This window comes from Grammomys surdaster, unplaced genomic scaffold, assembly GCF_004785775.1.
Source record: "Grammomys surdaster isolate TR1022 unplaced genomic scaffold, NIH_TR_1.0 313, whole genome shotgun sequence".
Classification (NCBI taxonomy): Eukaryota; Metazoa; Chordata; class Mammalia; order Rodentia; family Muridae; genus Grammomys; species Grammomys surdaster.
The window spans coordinates 2623712-2643105 of NW_021604732.1; the positions used below are offsets into that span (position 1 = coordinate 2623712).

Consider the following 19394-nt stretch of genomic DNA (forward strand, 5'->3'; position numbering starts at 1 on the left):
GAATCAAGACTGAGGCCACCAGGGTGTCCCTCAGTAGGTTGGATAGTCCCAGAGGCAATGTCCCTTAGAGACCTGTCGGAAAGGAGCACAGTCCCACAGTCACCATGATTGTCACTCAGCCAGACACATTTCAGACTTCTAAACTAGAGAATTGTAAGGTAACCCCATTGTGCTTCGAGCCTCTAAGCCTGTGGCAATTCATGATAATAGCAATGGGAAATTTGCACACAAGCTGAGCTCTATTGACCCCTGGACCCCTGTTCTTAGTTCCTTGTCTACATGACTTAACTGTTGCAGAGGCTAAACCCAGGAGCTATAAGAATTAAAATTGAACTCCTCTTATAATTCTAAGTTTCTCCAAACCTCATTTTCAAACTATATAGCTAAGGATACGCATGTGCCTCTTAGCTTGGTGAATTTTGAAAGGATGTGGTCATGGCCTTTGACATCAGAGGAGGGAGCTCAGCGGTGAGGCTGGCTGATGCTGATAGAAAGATAAGATTAGAGGCAAGTTGCCTTTGAACGACTCTCTAAAGATCAACTGCATCCTGTCGAGTTCCCCGCTGCTGCTCCTCTCCTTCAGTCACACTGAGGGGTGATGCCTGAGGCGCATCACTTTTCACAACTGGACCATGAACAACTTCATCCTTCTGGAAGAACAGCTGATCAAGAAGTCCCAACAGAAGAGAAGGACTTCTCCCTCGAATTTTAAAGTCCGTTTCTTTGTCTTAACGAAAGCCAGCCTGGCTTACTTCGAGGACCGCCATGGGGTATGAGAATGCTTACTTTGTGCTTTATTTACCGTTCTGTGTTTGGACAGAGCTGATTTGTGGGATAAACTTTAACACCTGGAATACAGGCACAATGTGTTTAGCAGCCACCAAAGAGATCAGACCAAATGTGGAGAGTTCTGAGACTCTGATGTTGGTTAGATTTGGCTATTTCAGTTTTAACATCTGTAGTTTTAACATTCATCCATTTCTCTTCTCCATAGGATTATGTTAAATTTTAAGCATTAAAAATATCTTATGTGGTGGATGTTGTGGATAGATCTTGAAGTTTATGTGAAAGTGAAGTATATGGCATTTACAGTCTATAGGGCAGTAAAATATTAAGTATTATTGCTCATTAAGACACAAAGGGCACCCTAACGCAACTTCCCTGTTTTACAAAAGACGTGGGTTCTTAGAATGTGAAGGGAACGGTCCTATGAAAGATTTTCATGGCTTGAACTCTCCTTGTCTCAATGGTCATCACTTCCCTGAGGCCACAGGGTCATGCTTCCATTCATGTAACATTCTACAGTTGTAAGGCACATGGCAACCCTCTTCATGGCAAAACATCTCAGGAGACTAGGGGTTGGAACCCAAAGTTTCTGCCTGCACATCAGGGATCCCCCCCTAGAGTGTGGCTGCTCAGCGAGATGTGTCTAATGACATCTTCATCTGCTGCAGTGACAACAAAAGCAAGTGAGTGTGTGTTAATAATACAGTGTGACAGAAGCACTGGGTGCTGCCGGGAGCTTAGCCCCAGGCTAAGTCCTCTCTGAAGCAGCCTAGGGCCAAGAGCATCCGTCAGCTGGGGCAAGAGAGTAGGGTTGCTTTCTAAAATAACCTAAGCCTATCTTGACTTTCTCTGAGGCCAGAAGCTGCAGGCCTCTGGATCTATTGACACTTGTTACTAACAGCAAGGGGGATTAGGTAAAGGATTATCTATCCCTATTTCACTCTTCTCTGTCCAGCAGCCAGAAGCCTCTCTGACTAGGCTGGTTAACTCTTTGTGAACCAGAGAGGAAGGAAAGGAAAAGAATCAAGATGTCTTATACAGGCAGATATGCACAGACACATATGCATTCACACCAACATTTACATTTTAATTCACATTCTTATTTACACGTTAACACATCCACACTTTTGTGGGGCCCAATCACCTGTCTCATCCACTCCACAAGTATCCATACATGCTTACATACACATATGTACATAGAGACAAACAGACATACACATTTGGATAGATGGGTAGATGGGACAGAGCCCCCGACCCCCCAAGCCAAACTATCTAACAACTTTATTTCTTTTCTCTGGCTTTTTTATACCTTCTCAAACAACAAGTTCTTTGGAAAATTACCTCATAGATAAAATGGGAGTTGCAGAAGGATGTTGATATTTAAGTTCAAAGCAGTGTTTCATTCTATATGCTTGTTATAAGTTCAAATCAACAGTTTTTACATGGCCTTGACTTATCATAGTACACACCTGTGGTTATATCCTTGGACCTAAACGCTTTTCCTTGAACACAAATTTGTCCCAAGTCTATTTCTCTTTTTAGTGTAATTCTGAAAGCTCATTGTATTTCTTATTATGCAGCCTTTTCTTACTATTCTGAAAAGTGGGCACATTCTATTCTTGATTACATTTTTCTTATTACATTTTTCTAACAAAGCAACTAAGACCATCTCTTAAAACTTTCTTCCTAAAATTATTTGAATCAAATCAGGAATTCTATAGAATAATTAATTCATCTAAACAGAATTAGTTCATGAAAGTTGATCTTTATGTTGATATGCAGGAAATATATGACCAATAGGATATGCTAATGCCCAGGAACTATTAATTGAATAATGACAGGAAAGGCATATCAGCTGCAAGAATCAATCCTGAGATGAAGTATCTTTGGGACCTTGTTATCAAGCTCACCCATTGCACACCATGCAAAAAACAGTAGCCCACCTCTAGGAAGGCCACCTGCTAGCCTTAGCCTATCCTAGATGGCTCCTGACAGGGTGGGGGTTAAGTAGTCACTGTGCTTCCCACTGAGTGAGTCAGCCTGGGCAAATGTCCTTCTCCATCAGACTCTTCCTTCATAAGTACAAGTTCCACTCTTTCTTTCAGAACCAGTGGCTCTTGGTCAATCCTCCTCAAGCACTTTTCAAAGCTTGTTTGATTTCTTACCATATCATTGTAGTATTTTTACATCTTTAGAGAGGCAGGGCAGAGATGAGTACTTAGGTTTTAGCTTGATGCTCACCGAGACAAGGATGCTTCTGTTTCTTGCCGGTGTATCACTAGAAGATCCACGTCAGGAGAGTGAGATCCAGTCTTTGAAGCTTTCCATGAACTTGGAGCAAATCACTTGGAGCGGGGAAATGCCTAGCCTTTTAATTTTCAGGTAAAATAATGCTGCCTCTCTGTCCTTGTACAGTGAAGAGAATCACTTGTCTTCAGCGGAGTCTCACTGATAACTTACCAATAGATTAGAGGCAGAGAGAATGACGTATATTTAGGCCCCATTGGTCAGTGGTCAGGTGCCAAGCTGTGGGCCTGGAGAAATCACCACATAAACTAATAAATCACATGACATCAACTCTGTGTTTCTGTGACTGGAACATGAAATTCATGTTTCATAATTAAAGCATAGCCATGCACCTTTAAATAACTCTTCATTAAATGGATTTTACACTTTAATCAGTTTTTAAAAATAGTTTTTAATTTTTAATGTAATAATATAATTACATTATTTCCCCCTCTCCTCTCCCCTTCTGAACTCTTCCATGTATCCTCCTTGCTCTCGTTCAAATTCATGGTCCATTTTTTCTTTGTTGATGTTATTGGTGGTGGTGGTGATGGTGGTGGTACCTGTGATAATGTCACTATGTAACCCAAGCTTTAACTTGAAGTCTTTTTGCCTCAGCCTCCAGTGTGTCTTGATTATGAGTGGATTATTAATAGGTGAGACCATATCTGTTTTACCTCTTAAAAATCATAAAATAGTTTCTAACATAGCTGGTATGGTGGCACTTGCTTGTAATCCCAACACTAAGGAGACTGAGGTAAAACAATCAATACAAGTTCAGGGACAGCCTGGGCTCCATGATGGCTTCCAGACTAGCCTCGGCTACCCAGCAAGTCTTGATCTTGAGAAAACAAACAAATAAACAAACAAACAAACAAAGAATTAGAAAGAGAAAGAACAACTCCATGACAAATACTTCATTCTGTAGCCCTTGGCTGTAGTATTAATAGTTCCACAAAGAACATGTGTGTGTATGTATGTGTGTATGTATGTATGTATGTATGTATGTATGTATATATGTATATAATATATGTGTGTGTGTGTGTGTCTCTCTCTGTGTGTGTGTGTTTTGATTTGCTTTCTTATACCAGTTGTTTATAATTATATTTAACATTTTGAAACTTTTCTTTAAACTCTACAAAGTTTATCAGTTAGTTATTCAAGATTACCAAGTTTTTATTACATATATCCATTCTGACTCACTCAGTGGGAAGCACAGCGATTACTTAACCCCCATCCTGTCAGGAGCCAACAGGATCACTACCCCAGGTATTGCCGGGAGTCATTCCCTTCCCTGAGTTGCAGTCTGACCCATGTAGCATCTCTGAATCAAAGAGGGCAGTTAGAGAGATGTTCCCTTCCTGCCTTTTGTAACCATAATGTAGCATCATCAAAACACACCTTCTGGTGTCAGACAGATCTGGGTCAAAGACCAGCTCTAGTGTGACTTACTATAAATCACATAGTGCTGTGAGATCTCGAAAAAGCCATGTGTTTGAAAAATTGGATATTTCCTTTTGTTTTCTTTTTAATGAGGTGAAGGTCACCATTCTTCTAATACTAAACAGTGACTAACATTCAGCACTTCCTGTGTGTTGGTGTGTTCATGTGGATTGTCTTGAATAAACACTACAATTCTCCTGTAAGTAGGAACTGTTAGTCCCTCATTTATAAATCAGGGAAGGAAGTGCAGAGGGTTTAAAGAACTTCCCTGAGGTCCTTTATGTCTCTAGAGCTCACACAGTTCCATGGTAAACGGTGCTTCTTATGGCTAATGTTACTGCCTGGGTATTACAAAATGTCATGTGCTCTTACTCTGTAAAGAGTTCGACAGTTGACATCTCATTTTCTCTCGATCTGTCACAGTGAAGTACATTATGAGCTCTGTCTCTTCTGTGCACACTCCAGGACAAATCTCTCCCCACTCCGCTGTCTGGAGCTCTGTTCTGCATCTAAAGTAGCATGAATACACTCATCAAGTTTGCTACTGAAGCTGCTGCAGTCCACCAGCATTTTCTCAGTCACTTTCCCGACAGAAGTCCACATGTCTCATCTAGCACTGCTGCTCCGGTGACGGTCACCTTGCGCCACCACACTGCACATAGCAGCCTGGCTGAGTGCTCATGTTGTGACTGTGATCAGTTGACATGGTTCGCATCATAAGCCAACATACTTATGACAGGGTTATTTCCATTCACCTGGAGCACCAGAATCTAGGATATTTGTCCCTCTTTGTCTTTGCTCTGGGATCCAGGCACATGACACCTGATCAGCTCTAAATGCCCGTTCCTTAGAGAAGCCTTCCTTAAAGTCTTCAGATTGGGTCAACCTCCCATTGTGTTCTGCCATAGCAATGTGTGCCTTTTCTTGAGTGTTCATGCCAAAGTCATAATTGCCCATTTACTAACTGAGCCTCCATTAGACAGAAGCTTTATAAGGACTGATATCTGATGATACCATCAGTTTCCACAATGCTTCCTGCCTCTTAACAGTCATTAGCCTTTTGTTTGTTTAGTTTTGTTTTTGTTTCTTCCTGTGGAGGGAGTAGAAGGAGAAAGGAAAAGCATGAAGGAAGAAAATGTAGATTTGGCGTAGAATAAAGTTAGTGTAGCACAAATAAGCCCCGTTAGAAAAGGACTCCGTACTAAAGAGATATCTCATGATGCCATGGACCACCCCAGTTGGGTATGGGAGTCCCTGGGATGAGGGTCCTCGAAGGCTAGGTGGGTAAGTATTCACCAATGACAAACAAAAAGAAACACAGAGGCAGTTTGAATCTGAGTGTATTTTGCAGCTCTCAAGCAAGGGTTCTTATACATAGAAAAAATATTACAACTCTGAAAGGATGTATTCAGTAGAGCAGTCATCCAAGGCTAGTGGCAGATCTCCAAGAGCGAGTTAATAAATCTTTATAATCAACTATTATTTAACATCTAATACCTGATTTTTTATAAGTCTTCAAAGCACAAATTTAAACTATTTTAATTCTTTTTATTTAAGACTTTCTTTACCATATACCAAAGCCATCCTCTGATGACACATGTGTAGCCATATGAAATTTTATTGTTGGGAAAGTTTTTTATTTATCATAATACTATTATGTAACTTTGTAAATGATTAATAAGTAAAGCATCAGTTTCCCTGGAGCAAGGTCATGTTGGTGACCCCATCTCAAGAGAGGATTTCTTACCCATTCTCTTTGTTTAAGATCTTGCCTTAGGCTATCAGGAACATGTAAATAAGAAAAGGAATAAAAGAAAATAAAACAAATAAGTTGCCATGAGAACTACAGCTCAATGTTTTATTCTGGGCGAGAGTTCCACAACCAGTTCCAGGAGGCCTCCTTCTTTTGAAGTTTTCGCCTCAGTCTGTGGAACTTGTCACACAGATTCTACTGGGGTTGGTGTGGCATCATGACATGGAAGATCAGAAGGGAAAGTTTAGGATATAAGAATAAGTGAAGAAAGGTCCATGAAAGGAATAGTCATGACCGTGTCTTAAGCAAGAAAGGGGAGTTGGGTGGTTGTAACTGTCAGCTAGGTCAGAGAGACGCCTATGGAAAGCCCCCAGCTGTTTCTGGAGAACCATTGACTGTTCTCTTTTCCCTTTACCCTGAATCTTAGGTTTGTCTTTCTCCCTTGGAGTTTATAGCTAGACCTTCTGCAGTCTAGTGTTCTTTTTCTGTTCGGTTGGGTTGGGTTGGGTTGGGTTGGGTTGGGTTGGGTTGGGTTGGGTTGGTCTGGGACTTTTGAGACAGCGTTTCTCCATGTAGCCCTGGCTGTTCTGGAACTCTTGCTGTAGACCAGGCTGGCCTCAAATCCACAGATATGCCTGTCTCTGCCTCCTGAGTGCTGCTGGGATTAAAACATGTACCACATGTGCCCAGCTGCAGGCAGTATTTTTAAAACTACCTGAGCCTTTTTTTCTGGAGACATATACCAGCCATGGTCTCTCCCCACATCATCCCAATGTGATTTCATTGATGTTACCTAGGGTCCCATGGACAACTGAGGTTCTATACCAACCTGTCATCCCCACAACAAGTAAAGTTTTAAAACTATCATGCATATGCCACTCTCTACCTAGAAGCTCTGTATGACTGTTCAGAGTACTTAATTCTTGGCTATGCACCCCCACCTCGCCAAGAAGCCTTCTCTGCCCATCTTTCTGATTTCTCTTGACAGTACACTTGCTCTGTGTGCCTCCAGCACATCTGCTTCCTTCCTGAACTTTCCGTGCTTCAAGTTCACTTTCTTTTTGGGGCCTTGGCACTGAGGATTACAGTCAGGCATTAAAACACATGCTATGGGGATGCTGTTTCTCTGCCAACCACAGACTCCACAGTGGCTTTTGGAATAGCCAAGGTTGCAGCAAGGCTGGTTGCTCCTTTCTTTATGCCTCTTCCCTAGCTCATATCTTCCCTTTTCATCTTTAAAAGGCTTACAAATAAGCTGGGTCGTGATGGTGAATGTTTTTAATCCCAGTATCCAGGAGGCAGAGGCAGGGGAATCTCTGTGAGTGACTGGCACACCCTTTCATTATTTCCTGCAGGGAAAAAAAATAGTCTCAGAGAAATACTGCCGAGAAGAGCACTTATCTTGGAAGAAGGGATTAACCAGAAAGCTCAAGAGCATAGTTTCTGTGGGTTCCAAACAAGACTCACACATTGAGGTGCAAACAAGAGGTTCAACACACTTGACTCCTAAGGAAGTTAGCTTAAAGCTCTTCTCAAATTGTCATGGGCCATGTGCTCCATCTTTACTGAATTTCCTTAACTATTAATAATAAAATTTCCCATCCGTCAGTGATTTGTTCATACATCAGAAAAAGTAGTTCTCCCAGGATGTGATATTTGCCAGGAGGTAAGTTGGAGGGTTGCTTTTGTAATGCTCAGAAGACTCACGAAAGCAACCCAGGGGAGGGAACTGCTTCTGAATGCACATAAAACTCCCTGTGTAGACCACCTATCTGCCCTCGAGAGTCAATAGAGGTTTTATAGATTTAGCAGAATGAGAGCTTGGCACGACATGCCATGTCTCCACAAAATTTCTAGTCATTCATAAGTTGTTGATATTTACAAGCTTGTATAAGTCATCCAAAAGGGGATCTGCATACAGACTAGTTAAAGAACTTACAAACTTTAACAGTAAAACAATTTAATTTGAAAATGCTGAAAAGATAAGAATAGATTCTTCTGGAAAGAATAAATTCAAATAATGAACAAGTGTATGGAGGGAAAGTATTCAACTTAATTAGCCACCAGAGAAATATAAGTCAGAAACACAATAAAATATGATTACATTCCAGCTTCATGTCCATTTTTATTAAATTACAATTTTGAGAACTTCATAACTTCATACTGTGTCTACATCATGCCTACCCTTTTCTGTCCCTTCCAACTCCTTCTGTGCCCCTCCCAATCCATGGCCTCTTCTTTAATTATTATTGTTACATACAACTTAATAAGTCCACTTAGCATTGCTTGTGCACATGTATGTCTTCAGGGCTGACCACTTGGGATTAGACAAGCTATAGAGGAACTCAACCCTGAAGGAAACTGATGCCCCATCTTTTAGCAGCCATTTACCACTAGAAACCCTTCATGTAGAGATAGAACCTGCAGGAATTCCTCCCCATCACCCTGCCGTCTATGGGCATGTCAACTGGTTTTTTTATCATGCTTGTCTTGTCCAGGCAATCATGTTGTTGAGAGGTCACAAGTGCATTTTCCCTGTTGTGTCTAGGTGACACTACTTAGCAGCAGTTACACTGGTCCTCAGGCTTTTAAAATAATTCTGCTCCCTCTTTGGTGATGTTCCCTGCCTTAGCTGTTGGGGTTGTGTTGCAGATGTATCAATGAGGGTTGAGTTGCCAGCCCACTCTCACTCACTGTGTGCATTCTGACCAGTTGTGGACTTATGTAATAGTGTCTATCTGCTGCTGCTGCAAAAAAAAAAAGAACCTTTTTTTTTTAATGAAAGATGGGAGATACACTTATCTGTGGAGGATAAAGATAAGTATTTAGAATACAGCTAGAAATTACATTAAGAAAATAGCAGTACTGGGTTCTCCTCTAGGGTCTATGCTTCTCCAGCTGGCTGGTTGGCTAGGTTTATAGCACTAAGCCCATCAAGTGGGCTGGCTGTAAGTTCGACTAAACAGGTGTTAATTACTCCTAAGATAAAAGTGTCACTATTGTACAAGGGGATATCTTGCTATGCTAGTCATTGTTGTGGTTTCTAGGCTTCAACAGCTGGGCAGGACTAGTGACTCCTCCTCTCCCTTGGCAGCTTGCATAGCACCTTCTGAAAACACTTTTTAATTTTTATTGTTTGTTAATCATTTCTTAATACCTACTATGTCAAAACCAATGAGGTGGGCGTGAGGATGACAGTGGTGAATAATATGGGTAAAGTGTTTGCCTTCATAAGCAGGTGGAGGAAACAGCCCATAGTGAAGTACATAACAGCACAATGTAGATACACATCAGCAGGCTCTAGGGCAGACCTCAGCAGCAACTGGGGCAGAGTTGGAAGGAAGTGTGGTTAGGAGGGAATCTGTATCTAGGCCAGAGTCAGAGTTTGAGGCATGATGGATGTACCAGTCAAGTAAAAAGAAAACACAAAACCCAAAATGTCATCCTGGGCAGTGGGAACAGCAAGCTCAAGGACCCTGAGGTAAATAAAAGACAGAGAGAACCTGGGCATAGTTCAAGAGAAGACTGCAGTTTGAGGTTGCAGAAGCCAAGCTAAAGAGCCATCGTGGGGCACGGCAAAGTCTGGACTTTCTCCGAACAGTAGGAAGCTACCAAATGGTGGAAGCCACTCGGCGGCGACAGCATTGTTTTATATTTGGAAGTGGTTGTTCTGACTGTGGTGGGAATGGCAGATCATACAGAGGGAAGACCAGGAGGCAAGGAGGCCAGGGCAAGGCTGGTGACTCAACATGTGATATCTCATTCTACAAGTTGCTTTGTAATTATTCCATATTTTAACTCTATTGTGTCTTTCTGAGGGCTTGTCTAGAACCAAGGATAGGTGGAAATCAGTCTGTTTTATAACCTGGGTCAGGACCAGGTATCCTCTTGCAATGAAGACAGAAAACAAGTTAGAATTTGATTAAATCAATGTTGATTAATACCACAAAACAGAATAGAAAGTCTTTAGATTATCATACTACTAAAAGTAGTTAATAAGACAACTAGATTCTAAATGCTTTGTATAATTTTTTGTTAATAAAACAACTAGATTCAAAATATTTTGTATGGCTTTTTATGTAAAGCTATCAAATTACTGTGCCGATATAATTTTAAATACTTATAACTATAATCCATGACAACTTTATATTCTACTTACCCATTCATTCTGTTATATAAATATACTTCTGTTTGTCTACAGGAACTCAAAACTAATCACTTTCTCATATATCTTAATTTTTAATGGTTCAATCCATTTGTTGCCAAGATAAACTTATTTGTTTTATGTACCCAGATAGATGGATGAACAGTCAAGTTGTTTCCAGGTATAATGAAAATACATATATAAAAACTGCCCCTTTTTTTAAGGCTTTAGGATGGATTTCTGTGTGTAGAATATCATAGGATAAGAAGTTTTTTACAATTGTTTATTTAGTATAGCAGTGGGTGCCTGCAGACCACAGTCCACAAGTGAAGTCAGAGAACAACTTTTGAAAGTTAGTTCTCTCCTACTGTGTGGGTGATGGGGGTCAAATGAACCTGCTGCCCCAAACTGACCTCAGCTCTTTCTCAAGAAAGGCAAGTCTAATGGAAAGAGAAAGGGTGTCCTCACTTTGTCAGAACAAAAAAACAGAACAGTAAGGAAGGTAAGCCTGGCCCTTCCACCAGGAAGCATCCCTTAGCTCTTATAGTAGTATGGCGTACTGAGAAAATAAAATACCTTTGAGCTCTAAAAACCAAATGATCCACGTCAGTGCTCAGAAGCACTAGGCCAGGACTTTTCATGGTGCTTTTTCACCTGTTTCAAATTGATCCAGTCAGATTCTGTAACAGACTGACTGTTGGGGCCTGGGCCCTGCCCTGTCCCTGTCGAACCTGTCACCTGCTCACTCCCCATCACCATAGGCCCACCTCCATCTCCACACAGAGACAGAAGCAGGAATGGGGTGGTGATGGGGCATTTACAAAAACTCCCTGACTACATAACATATCTGCAGAGTGTTTTTAAGTTACCAAATGCTACATAATAAAAAAAATTTCCCTTCCTTGTTCCAAACTCCATTTCTCTAACCCCACGTCAACCTATATGAGCCAATAAGGTGGCTCAGCAGATAAGCGGATTTGCTACCACATCTGAGTTCAAGCCCTAGGACAGAAATGGTGAAGAGTGAGAACCAACTCTCATAAATTGTACTGTCAATCTTCTCTCTCTCTCTCTCTCTCTCTCTCTCTCTCTCTCTCTCTCTCTCACACACACACACACACACACACACACACGCACACGCACACACTAAATAAATATAAAAGAAGTTAACACATATATTCAATTTCTTAATTTCTTACAGACTTTTCAAGATGCCCTATTCATATACATGTAATACAAGTAGAAAGGCCTCTTTCCTGTTTATATAGCAGCAGCAGCATCTATACACACTACTTAACTTTTTCTCTCTCCGTTGGTTAACAGCCTCATTTGGAGATCAGTCCATAGTAGACTCTGTGTACAGAGCCTTTTCATTTTTAATGAATGGAAAATGGCTCATTATGTGGATTAAACATTTCCATTGTACATTTAGTGTGCTTCTGTTTTGCTTTTACAAGCAAGAGGTTACATTCATAGCCTTGAAAAGTATGACACTTTTAATGACTATAACCATGACTATTAGTCACAGGCAACCTATGGACATTTGGTCTTGCTGGAGATGTGGAGACGTAGTTGCTACTGATGCCCAGTGGGTAGAAGCCCAGCCCAAATGGTCAACAGTACAGAGGCTGAGAAACCCCACTGAAAAGAAAGCACATCCAGATATGGACTTCCTGAGTTATATGTACAGTTGCTATTTGGTGACCAAGTTGCTGTCCACAGAAGGTGCACTTTCCACAGAGCCATGTGTGTGAACCTTACTCTCAAATCCTCAACAACCATTATCTGATGCTTTGATCTTTGCTGATCTGATAGGTATAAAATAATCTAAGTGGAATTTATTTGCATTTCTGTTGTCATAGCAACCAAGTGTCTCTTCATATGTTTTGAAAATCGTTTGGATTCCTCTTGCCCATTTTTCTATCCAGCTGTTTATAACCTGCAGGAGTGCTTAGTGCTCGTGGACCAGCCTAGTGTTAACTTCCCTTTCCACTCCGAGAAGATCTCTATCCATCTGTCACTGATTCTGGAGCTCATATCCTAACTCATTTCCATGGAGAGTCCCACACATACCGTCGTGGGGTCCACACATACCACTTTCTGCTTCAACACTCCTGCCTGCTGCTCCTCAGTTGGCCAGTTAACACTTACCATTAAACATTGCCCCTGTGAAGTGATCTCTTGAATTGCAGTGAAGCTGTTCCCTATCTACATTAGCTGCAGACTCTTTAGGGCTTAAAAATGAAATAAAATAAAATATCTCACTAAACATCTCCCATGCCCTCCCCTGGAAAGATGGAAGGCTTTGGATGAGAAGTCACAAACTAGACGTGCTGAGAGATGGTGCACAGGACCTGGAGGACCTATGCTCACCACATGGCACTTAGTTCTTTCTGAAACCATGTCCTGCTTTGGAGCCCAGAGTAACCTGGAACTGATGATCCTGCCTCAGTCTCAAATGCTGGGATTGCAGGCTCGGTCCAACACGCCCAGCAACACATACTTCTTGTAAACAAATCTAAACTAAGCTTTTTGTTCCATTCTCTGTTTGTTTGTTTGTTTGTTTGTTTGTTTTATCTAATGTGGATTGAGCTTAAAAATTATTGCTGAATTATTGCCTCACTTACAAGATACACATGTTCACACAAAACTCCATGCTTTTTCTTGAACTAAATGAATAAAGAATAAGGCTGCCCATCGGAGGAACTGCCATGACCTTGAACATCCAAGGATACAGAAGGGCAGGTGGCAGCTGCTTCCTGGCTACAGCTTCTTGTGAATAGGATTATGAGGTCACCAGGGCAGAGGTCATTTTACACACCCAGTTTTTCATTTGGAACCACTTTACCTCCCCCACCCCATCCCTGTCCCTGCTGTATTACACTGTGGTGTTTTTAATGCTTCTAGATGCTTTAAAATACCTTTGAGTTTTGTTCTTTTCATCTTTTTTTTATGCTTACTATTTTAAAAATTCCTTCAAGTATAGTAGAAACATATTCTGTTATAAGATTCTTCTATTTTGCCACATGAAAAAAACTAGCATTAGCAGCTTGCAATCTTTTTATTTTTTTTCTCCTGTATTACTTTCTTGGATATTGTCTATACTAACATCTATTTTATCTTTTTCAAAAAAAATGTGAGGATTCATCCATTGCTTTAGATCTTCTTTTTAAGTTTAATGTATGTTTTTGTTCCTTTATATAGAATAAATCTCTTCCTTGTTGATGACTACAGAGTTGCTTCAGGGTGAAGAGCATAACTAAGTCATGCATTTGCCTGCTGATGAATGTTTAAGTTTCTCTTGATTTTCTAGTGTAGTAACACTGTGGTGAGCATCCTTTCTTTCATGTCTTTATACATCTGAGCAGTCATTTCCATGAGATAAGTCCCATATGAAAAACACATTTTTGTTCATTAACTTAATACAATAAAATAAATGTATGTTTTTGGTAAAATGTTCAAACATCATAAGAATATGTATATTCTTATGGAATATATACACATAGTTACATACACACACATATATATATATATATATATATATATATATATATATATGTATTCTTATTATTCTTATATATTGCTCTTTTTCTGTTTCTTATTTCTAAACCTCAGCTCCACCCCACTGGTGTCTATTTTTAATATTTTTATGAGAAAATATCATAACTTGATTAGGGAAACTTAATCAAGTTAAATGAGAGTATACTTCTGTCTCTTTTCTTTTTGTAAAATTTTTGCATTTTGCCTAGTCAGGGCAATACTATTTAAAAAATAGCTGATATTAAAAGAAGCAAGATGCTTTTCAAGCATATCCAGCCCCATAGTAAACCACAGCAAGAAACCATTGTTGAAGGGAAAGCCAGATGACTACAGCTAACGTCTGAGTGAGAGGTCTCCTGGAAACAAGGAAAGAGAAGAAGGCAGGTGTGGGAGGAACCATGGCTTCCCAGCGTGCAGTTGCTACAGCTTTGTCATCTGCCTTAACTCATCCCTGGATTCCAACTTTACTTGACTGGGTTCAGCAAAGAGAGGCTGGAGAAAGGAGAGGAGCAGCCACAGCTAGTTACAGAGTGCACTGATGTTTGTCATGAGTACACCTTTTCCTCCAGGACAGTCGTTGTCTCATTTCTCCTGGGGGCCTTCCTACAGCACAGGTCAGAGAGATGCTCAGTGGCAGCCGTCAGCATCCCCTCAGCACCAAAGGACCAGACCTACTGAGCTCAGAAGTGAGCAGCAGGCCCTGCACCAGCCTGCCCAGTATTACCATCACTGTAGGGACCATGATAATCCTGACTCTCCGGGTCTCAGTCCCTGTTCCTCCCCTCCTACCACTCGAATGGAGAGGGATGTGTGGATTGCCCCAACAAGTGCCACACAGAAGATGAAGCCATGGTGGAGAAAAACTTTCAAACCAACCTTATAACTGCTGTGAGGGGGGAAAGCAGCGCCCGCCTGTCACTCATTTAAGCTTTATTTCATATGATGCCAAGTTGACTGTCGTGGACCACTGCAGATTTTCAGATGGTGTATTAGCTAAGCCCCAGAAGAGGACTTGAGCAGGACCCCTGAAATCCCTTGTTAAAATCCTGGCTGTATCTAAGAATCGAGAGTGCTGCTGGTGGTTCCTCTCACAGCCTGACACCAGGGTGGGCCATCAGGGAGACACACTCAGGAGGCCAGGAAGCCACCTCTTCTGTGATTTTGTCCTAAATTTACAAATTACTAGGGAAAAAACTACTCCAGCTGTCACAATTTTATTCTCACCAGCTAGGTGTGGCCATCATCTTCCCCAGTGATGTTTCCTGATTACCTATGCACCTAAAAAGACATTCATGCAAAGAAAATATGGACAGAGATAGACAAAAAGATGACGGCTTTATTTGTGGATAGGAAAGGAAAGGAAGGGAGGAGATGAGATGCGTTTGAGTGACAGTTCATCACCTGAATGGATTCAGTTCGCCAGTTTTGTTTATGTAGGCGTTTCCTACCCACTAACTTAACTCAATGACTGAGAAACCATTATTTGCCATTTTTGTCAAAACAAGGTACCAAAGGGACTGGAAAGATGGCTCAGCAGTTACAGCATTTTTTGCCCTTGCTAGCAAAACAGCGTTGCACATAAAATAAATAAATCTTTAAAAAAAAATTTTAATACAAAGTTACTAAGAGGTTGAAACCCTTGCCTAAAGATGTGTAGCAAATGAAGAATGAGCCAGGGTTTGAACTCTCCTAGTCTGCCTCACCTGAAGACATCCCTTCTCCATTCTGCCCTGCCAACGTAGAAATTCTGTTGTTTATTCAGATTCTCGTAAATGTCCTCTTGAGGGTGCATAACATGTAACTTCATATTGATATATCCACTGGGCCTGGCCAGCAGTGAAGGCACAAAGGCGCTGTCATGCTGAGAAACCTGGGATCATACCCAAACCCAGCTCTGAACGAGCGAGTGCAGCAGAAATAATACTGCACTGAGCCACAGCTGGGAGAAATGGGCTCTGTGAGTTTGGGTAATGCAAGTTCCCTGTGAGTATCAGAGTGAGCACGACAGTCAAAGGTTTCTCTTCGCTATGAAGGAAGGAAGTTGGCCTTCCTGAAACTCAAACTTCTTATCTATGTACTGGAGAAACAGCACTTTGTGGGGTCATGTTAAGTGCAATGGAGCATAGAAAGAAGTTTAAAGTATTATTGTCTTTTGTTACTTCCCCCTGCCTCTCTCCAAAAGTCACAACGCAGTTCTATTTTATATAAACTATTGATTAAAAAGAGGGTTTAAAATCCACTTGCCAGTCTTTGTGCAGTTTTGTACATACACCAGGTTGGATTATGTTTGACACATAAGCTATCTCTACAAACACAGGGAGACAATGTAGCACTAAGTAAATTTTTATGTTTTTATGTTTTTGTTGTAATTTTTAAACTTTTCCGGTTATTTGTTGTATATGGTATTATGTTGTGAAAACATTTTCACAGAAGTATATATTGTGTGGTGCATATGCACATAACCCCCCCCCCTCCTTCCGTCCCTCCTTCTCCACCTTTGTGCTCTAAGGTTTCATTTCTACTTTCATTTCCTGTATGCACACATGATTTTATGTGACTACATAAAATCCAGGAACTACATATGAGAGAAAACATACAAACTTATCTTTCCGAGACTGGCTTGCTATGGTTATCTCCAGCTGTATCCATTTTCCTACAAATTGTATAACTTTGTTTTTCTTTGTAGCTGAAAAAAAAAATGTTCTGTTGTGTCTCTCTAGAGCCTTGTCTTTCCCCTTCCCACTGTTGATGGACACCCTGGTGAGTCCATAACTTGGTTGTTGTCAATAATGCTGTGTAGTTTCTCCATGACTTGAGGTCCTTCAGGTAAAAGGCTCAGGAGTCACTGGCTCCTGTGCTAGATCTACTGTTGGTTTCTAGGGAACCCACCATGCTGGCTTTCCATAGTGGCTGGACTAGTTTCCATCCCTACCAGCAGTCTATAAGGATTCCCTTCTGCCACCCACTCCCTTGCATTTCTTTCATTTGTCTTTCTAATGATGGAATGACTGGGGTAAGATAGAGTCCCAACAAAGTTTTAATGTGCAATTCTGTGACAATTGGTAAAGCTGAGCATTTTTTCATGTGTTTAATGGCATTAGAGTTTCTCTTCTGGGAATGATCTGTTCACTTAGTGGTTACATGTATTGGTTGGTTTGTTTACATTTCTGTGGTTGGGGGCTTTTTAGTTCTTTGTACGTTTTGTATATTAGTCTTTTGTCAGGTGTATGGCTGGCAAAGATTTTCTCTGAGACTTGTCTCTTTATTCAGTTAACTGTACTCATTGACTCTGCCAAAGCTTAACGTCACAAGGTTCCATTTGTTGACCGTTAGCATTATTTTCTAAGTTGGTGTAGCTTTGAACATGGCAAGAAAAGAGACGATGCTACCCAAAGTCTTGTGGCCTTGTGTGGTTCAGACAGTCAGAAAACAAGGAAGAGTGGGGACAGGCTGACATGGTCTTTCCCTCTTCAGGTGGCTTTTGTGTGGTTTCCTTGGCAGGCCTTACCCTGGTGTTTTTCAGAAACAGCATAGTTGTTTGGGAAGATTACAGGCACCCATCATTTCCCAGAGACTGAACTGTGTTTAGCTCCTGACCCGCTGCTCCCGTTGACCAGTTGAGGAGGGAACATCCATGCCTGCTGTTTCTCAGATCCAATCTTGTGCAATTCAGGGAGAGCTATTGTCCAGGTCACCAGAGAGACTGCTAGAACAGATGGATTGGAGAGGAGTCCCAAGCAGTTACCAGAGACTGAGAATGAGGTTAGTGGTGGACTCATCTGAATGACAGTTAAAGCATAAATGTCTCTTCAAGCCCCCGTGTGGAATGAATGGATACTAGGAACCTTCTGAACAGAAAGGAGGACTCCTCCTTGGAAATTGTGTGATTTCTAAATGCTTAAATATAGCAAGTCCAAGCTGAAGTGTGTGGAAAATACAGAATTTCACAGGTTAGGACTAAAGAGGAATGCAAGCTGACAGACTTTATGCTCAGTTTGAAATGATAATAGTTGAGATGAGTGGGGTTAAATAACATAGTTATCAAAAAGAGTTTTATTTGCGATTGCTTTTCTGAACATATCTACAGGAGTGAAATTACTTTGAGAAGGGTAGCCCTAGTTATGTAGCCCAGGCTGGTTCTAAACTTGTGGAAATTACCCTGCCTCGACCTTGTAAGTGCTGAAATTATAGATATAGGCTACCATGCCCAACTAAAACAACTTGAAATTGCGTGTACAGTTCACATTCTATTTCCATTACTATTAGACACTGCTGCTTCACATAGAATTTTTGCCCTATTTTTGACTCCAGATACATTTCCCTCCACTTTATGACTTAACTACAAGGAGATACTTAATTAGCACGTATTAAGGCACTCTGCTCTAGTGGCTCACCTCAGAGAGAGGGCTCACCTCAGAGAGAGGGCTCACCCCTATCTGGTCACAGACCGCCCCTGCTAGACTTCCTGGTCTATTGGGAGTACCCTCTCTCCAGAGGCCTGTCCTGATGACATCTATCTATCCCATAGTCTTTTCAGTTCTTGCATTGCCTTTCTGATCTTCCAAACGCATGAAGGAGCTATATGAAGATCCTTATAAACCTACTGTGAGCTGAACACCTGGCTGCCTGACACCACAGTTCAGCAGTGCTCACTGTAGAGAGCCTGGTGTCCACTCATGATCATGTGGCTTCTCAGTGACTGTGACCTTCTGTCCAGAATTATGATGAGACCATCATATAAGCTATCACTGGCCTAGAAGAAGTCCAAATTTTGAAGTATAAGTTTCATGTGTTTTCTTGATTGGTAATTGCTTTAATTTTTTAAATTTTAAATTGCTTTTAATTTTCTTTCTACATGACCTTGCCATGTAGACCCAGCTGGCCTAGAATTCACTATGTATGGGAGATTAGCATCAGATTTGTGGTAATCCCCCCTGCCTCTGTTTCTTAAATACTAGAATTACTACAGTGTTAAGCTGTGTATTTTTTTGAGACAAGGTCTTGCCATGTAGCCCAGACTGGCCTAGAACTCTCAGTGCTTCTTTGTCAGCCTGTGTAGTACTGTGATTACAAGCATGCACCACTATGCCTGGCTGTGAAGTATGGTTTTTATACCCTAGTGGAGTAAAAAGCAAAGTGAACTCGTCATTAGTGAGGGCCTGTATATGACCCCAAGAGAGAGTGGAGACTGTTCATTGCTTTGTTTACTGGATGCAGAGCAGAGCCTTCTTCATTCTGGCCTTCAACAAACATTTCTAGAATTGCTAAATATACTAGTTTTAAATCTGATTGAGATTGTTCAGACTGAGTCTAATATGATGTCCTAGCCAAGCACCATAAGGAATCAGCCACTGTGCTAGGCACTGAGCATATGCCACAGAATTCAGTCGTTTTTTAAAGAGAGAAGAGTAATTCACCAGAGCTGTTTGGACACTACCTTGT

The 19394-nt window shown here is 41.1% G+C and overlaps 1 protein-coding gene across 2 annotated transcripts in view; it reads left to right on the forward strand.

Annotated features, from left to right (window-relative positions):
* Positions 1 to 524: 524 nt before the first annotated feature.
* Positions 525 to 19394, forward strand: part of Itk (IL2 inducible T cell kinase) — a 61005-nt gene continuing 42135 nt past the window's right edge. The window contains exon 1 of one of the 2 annotated variants that reach the window (XM_028777654.1): positions 525 to 770. In XM_028777654.1, the coding sequence (XP_028633487.1) occupies positions 633 to 770 (138 nt within the window). In that variant the 5' untranslated portion in view covers positions 525 to 632. Of the gene's footprint in view, positions 771 to 16651; positions 16713 to 19394 lie in introns of those variants that run through there. The other variant, XM_028777655.1, reaches the window with a different exon arrangement.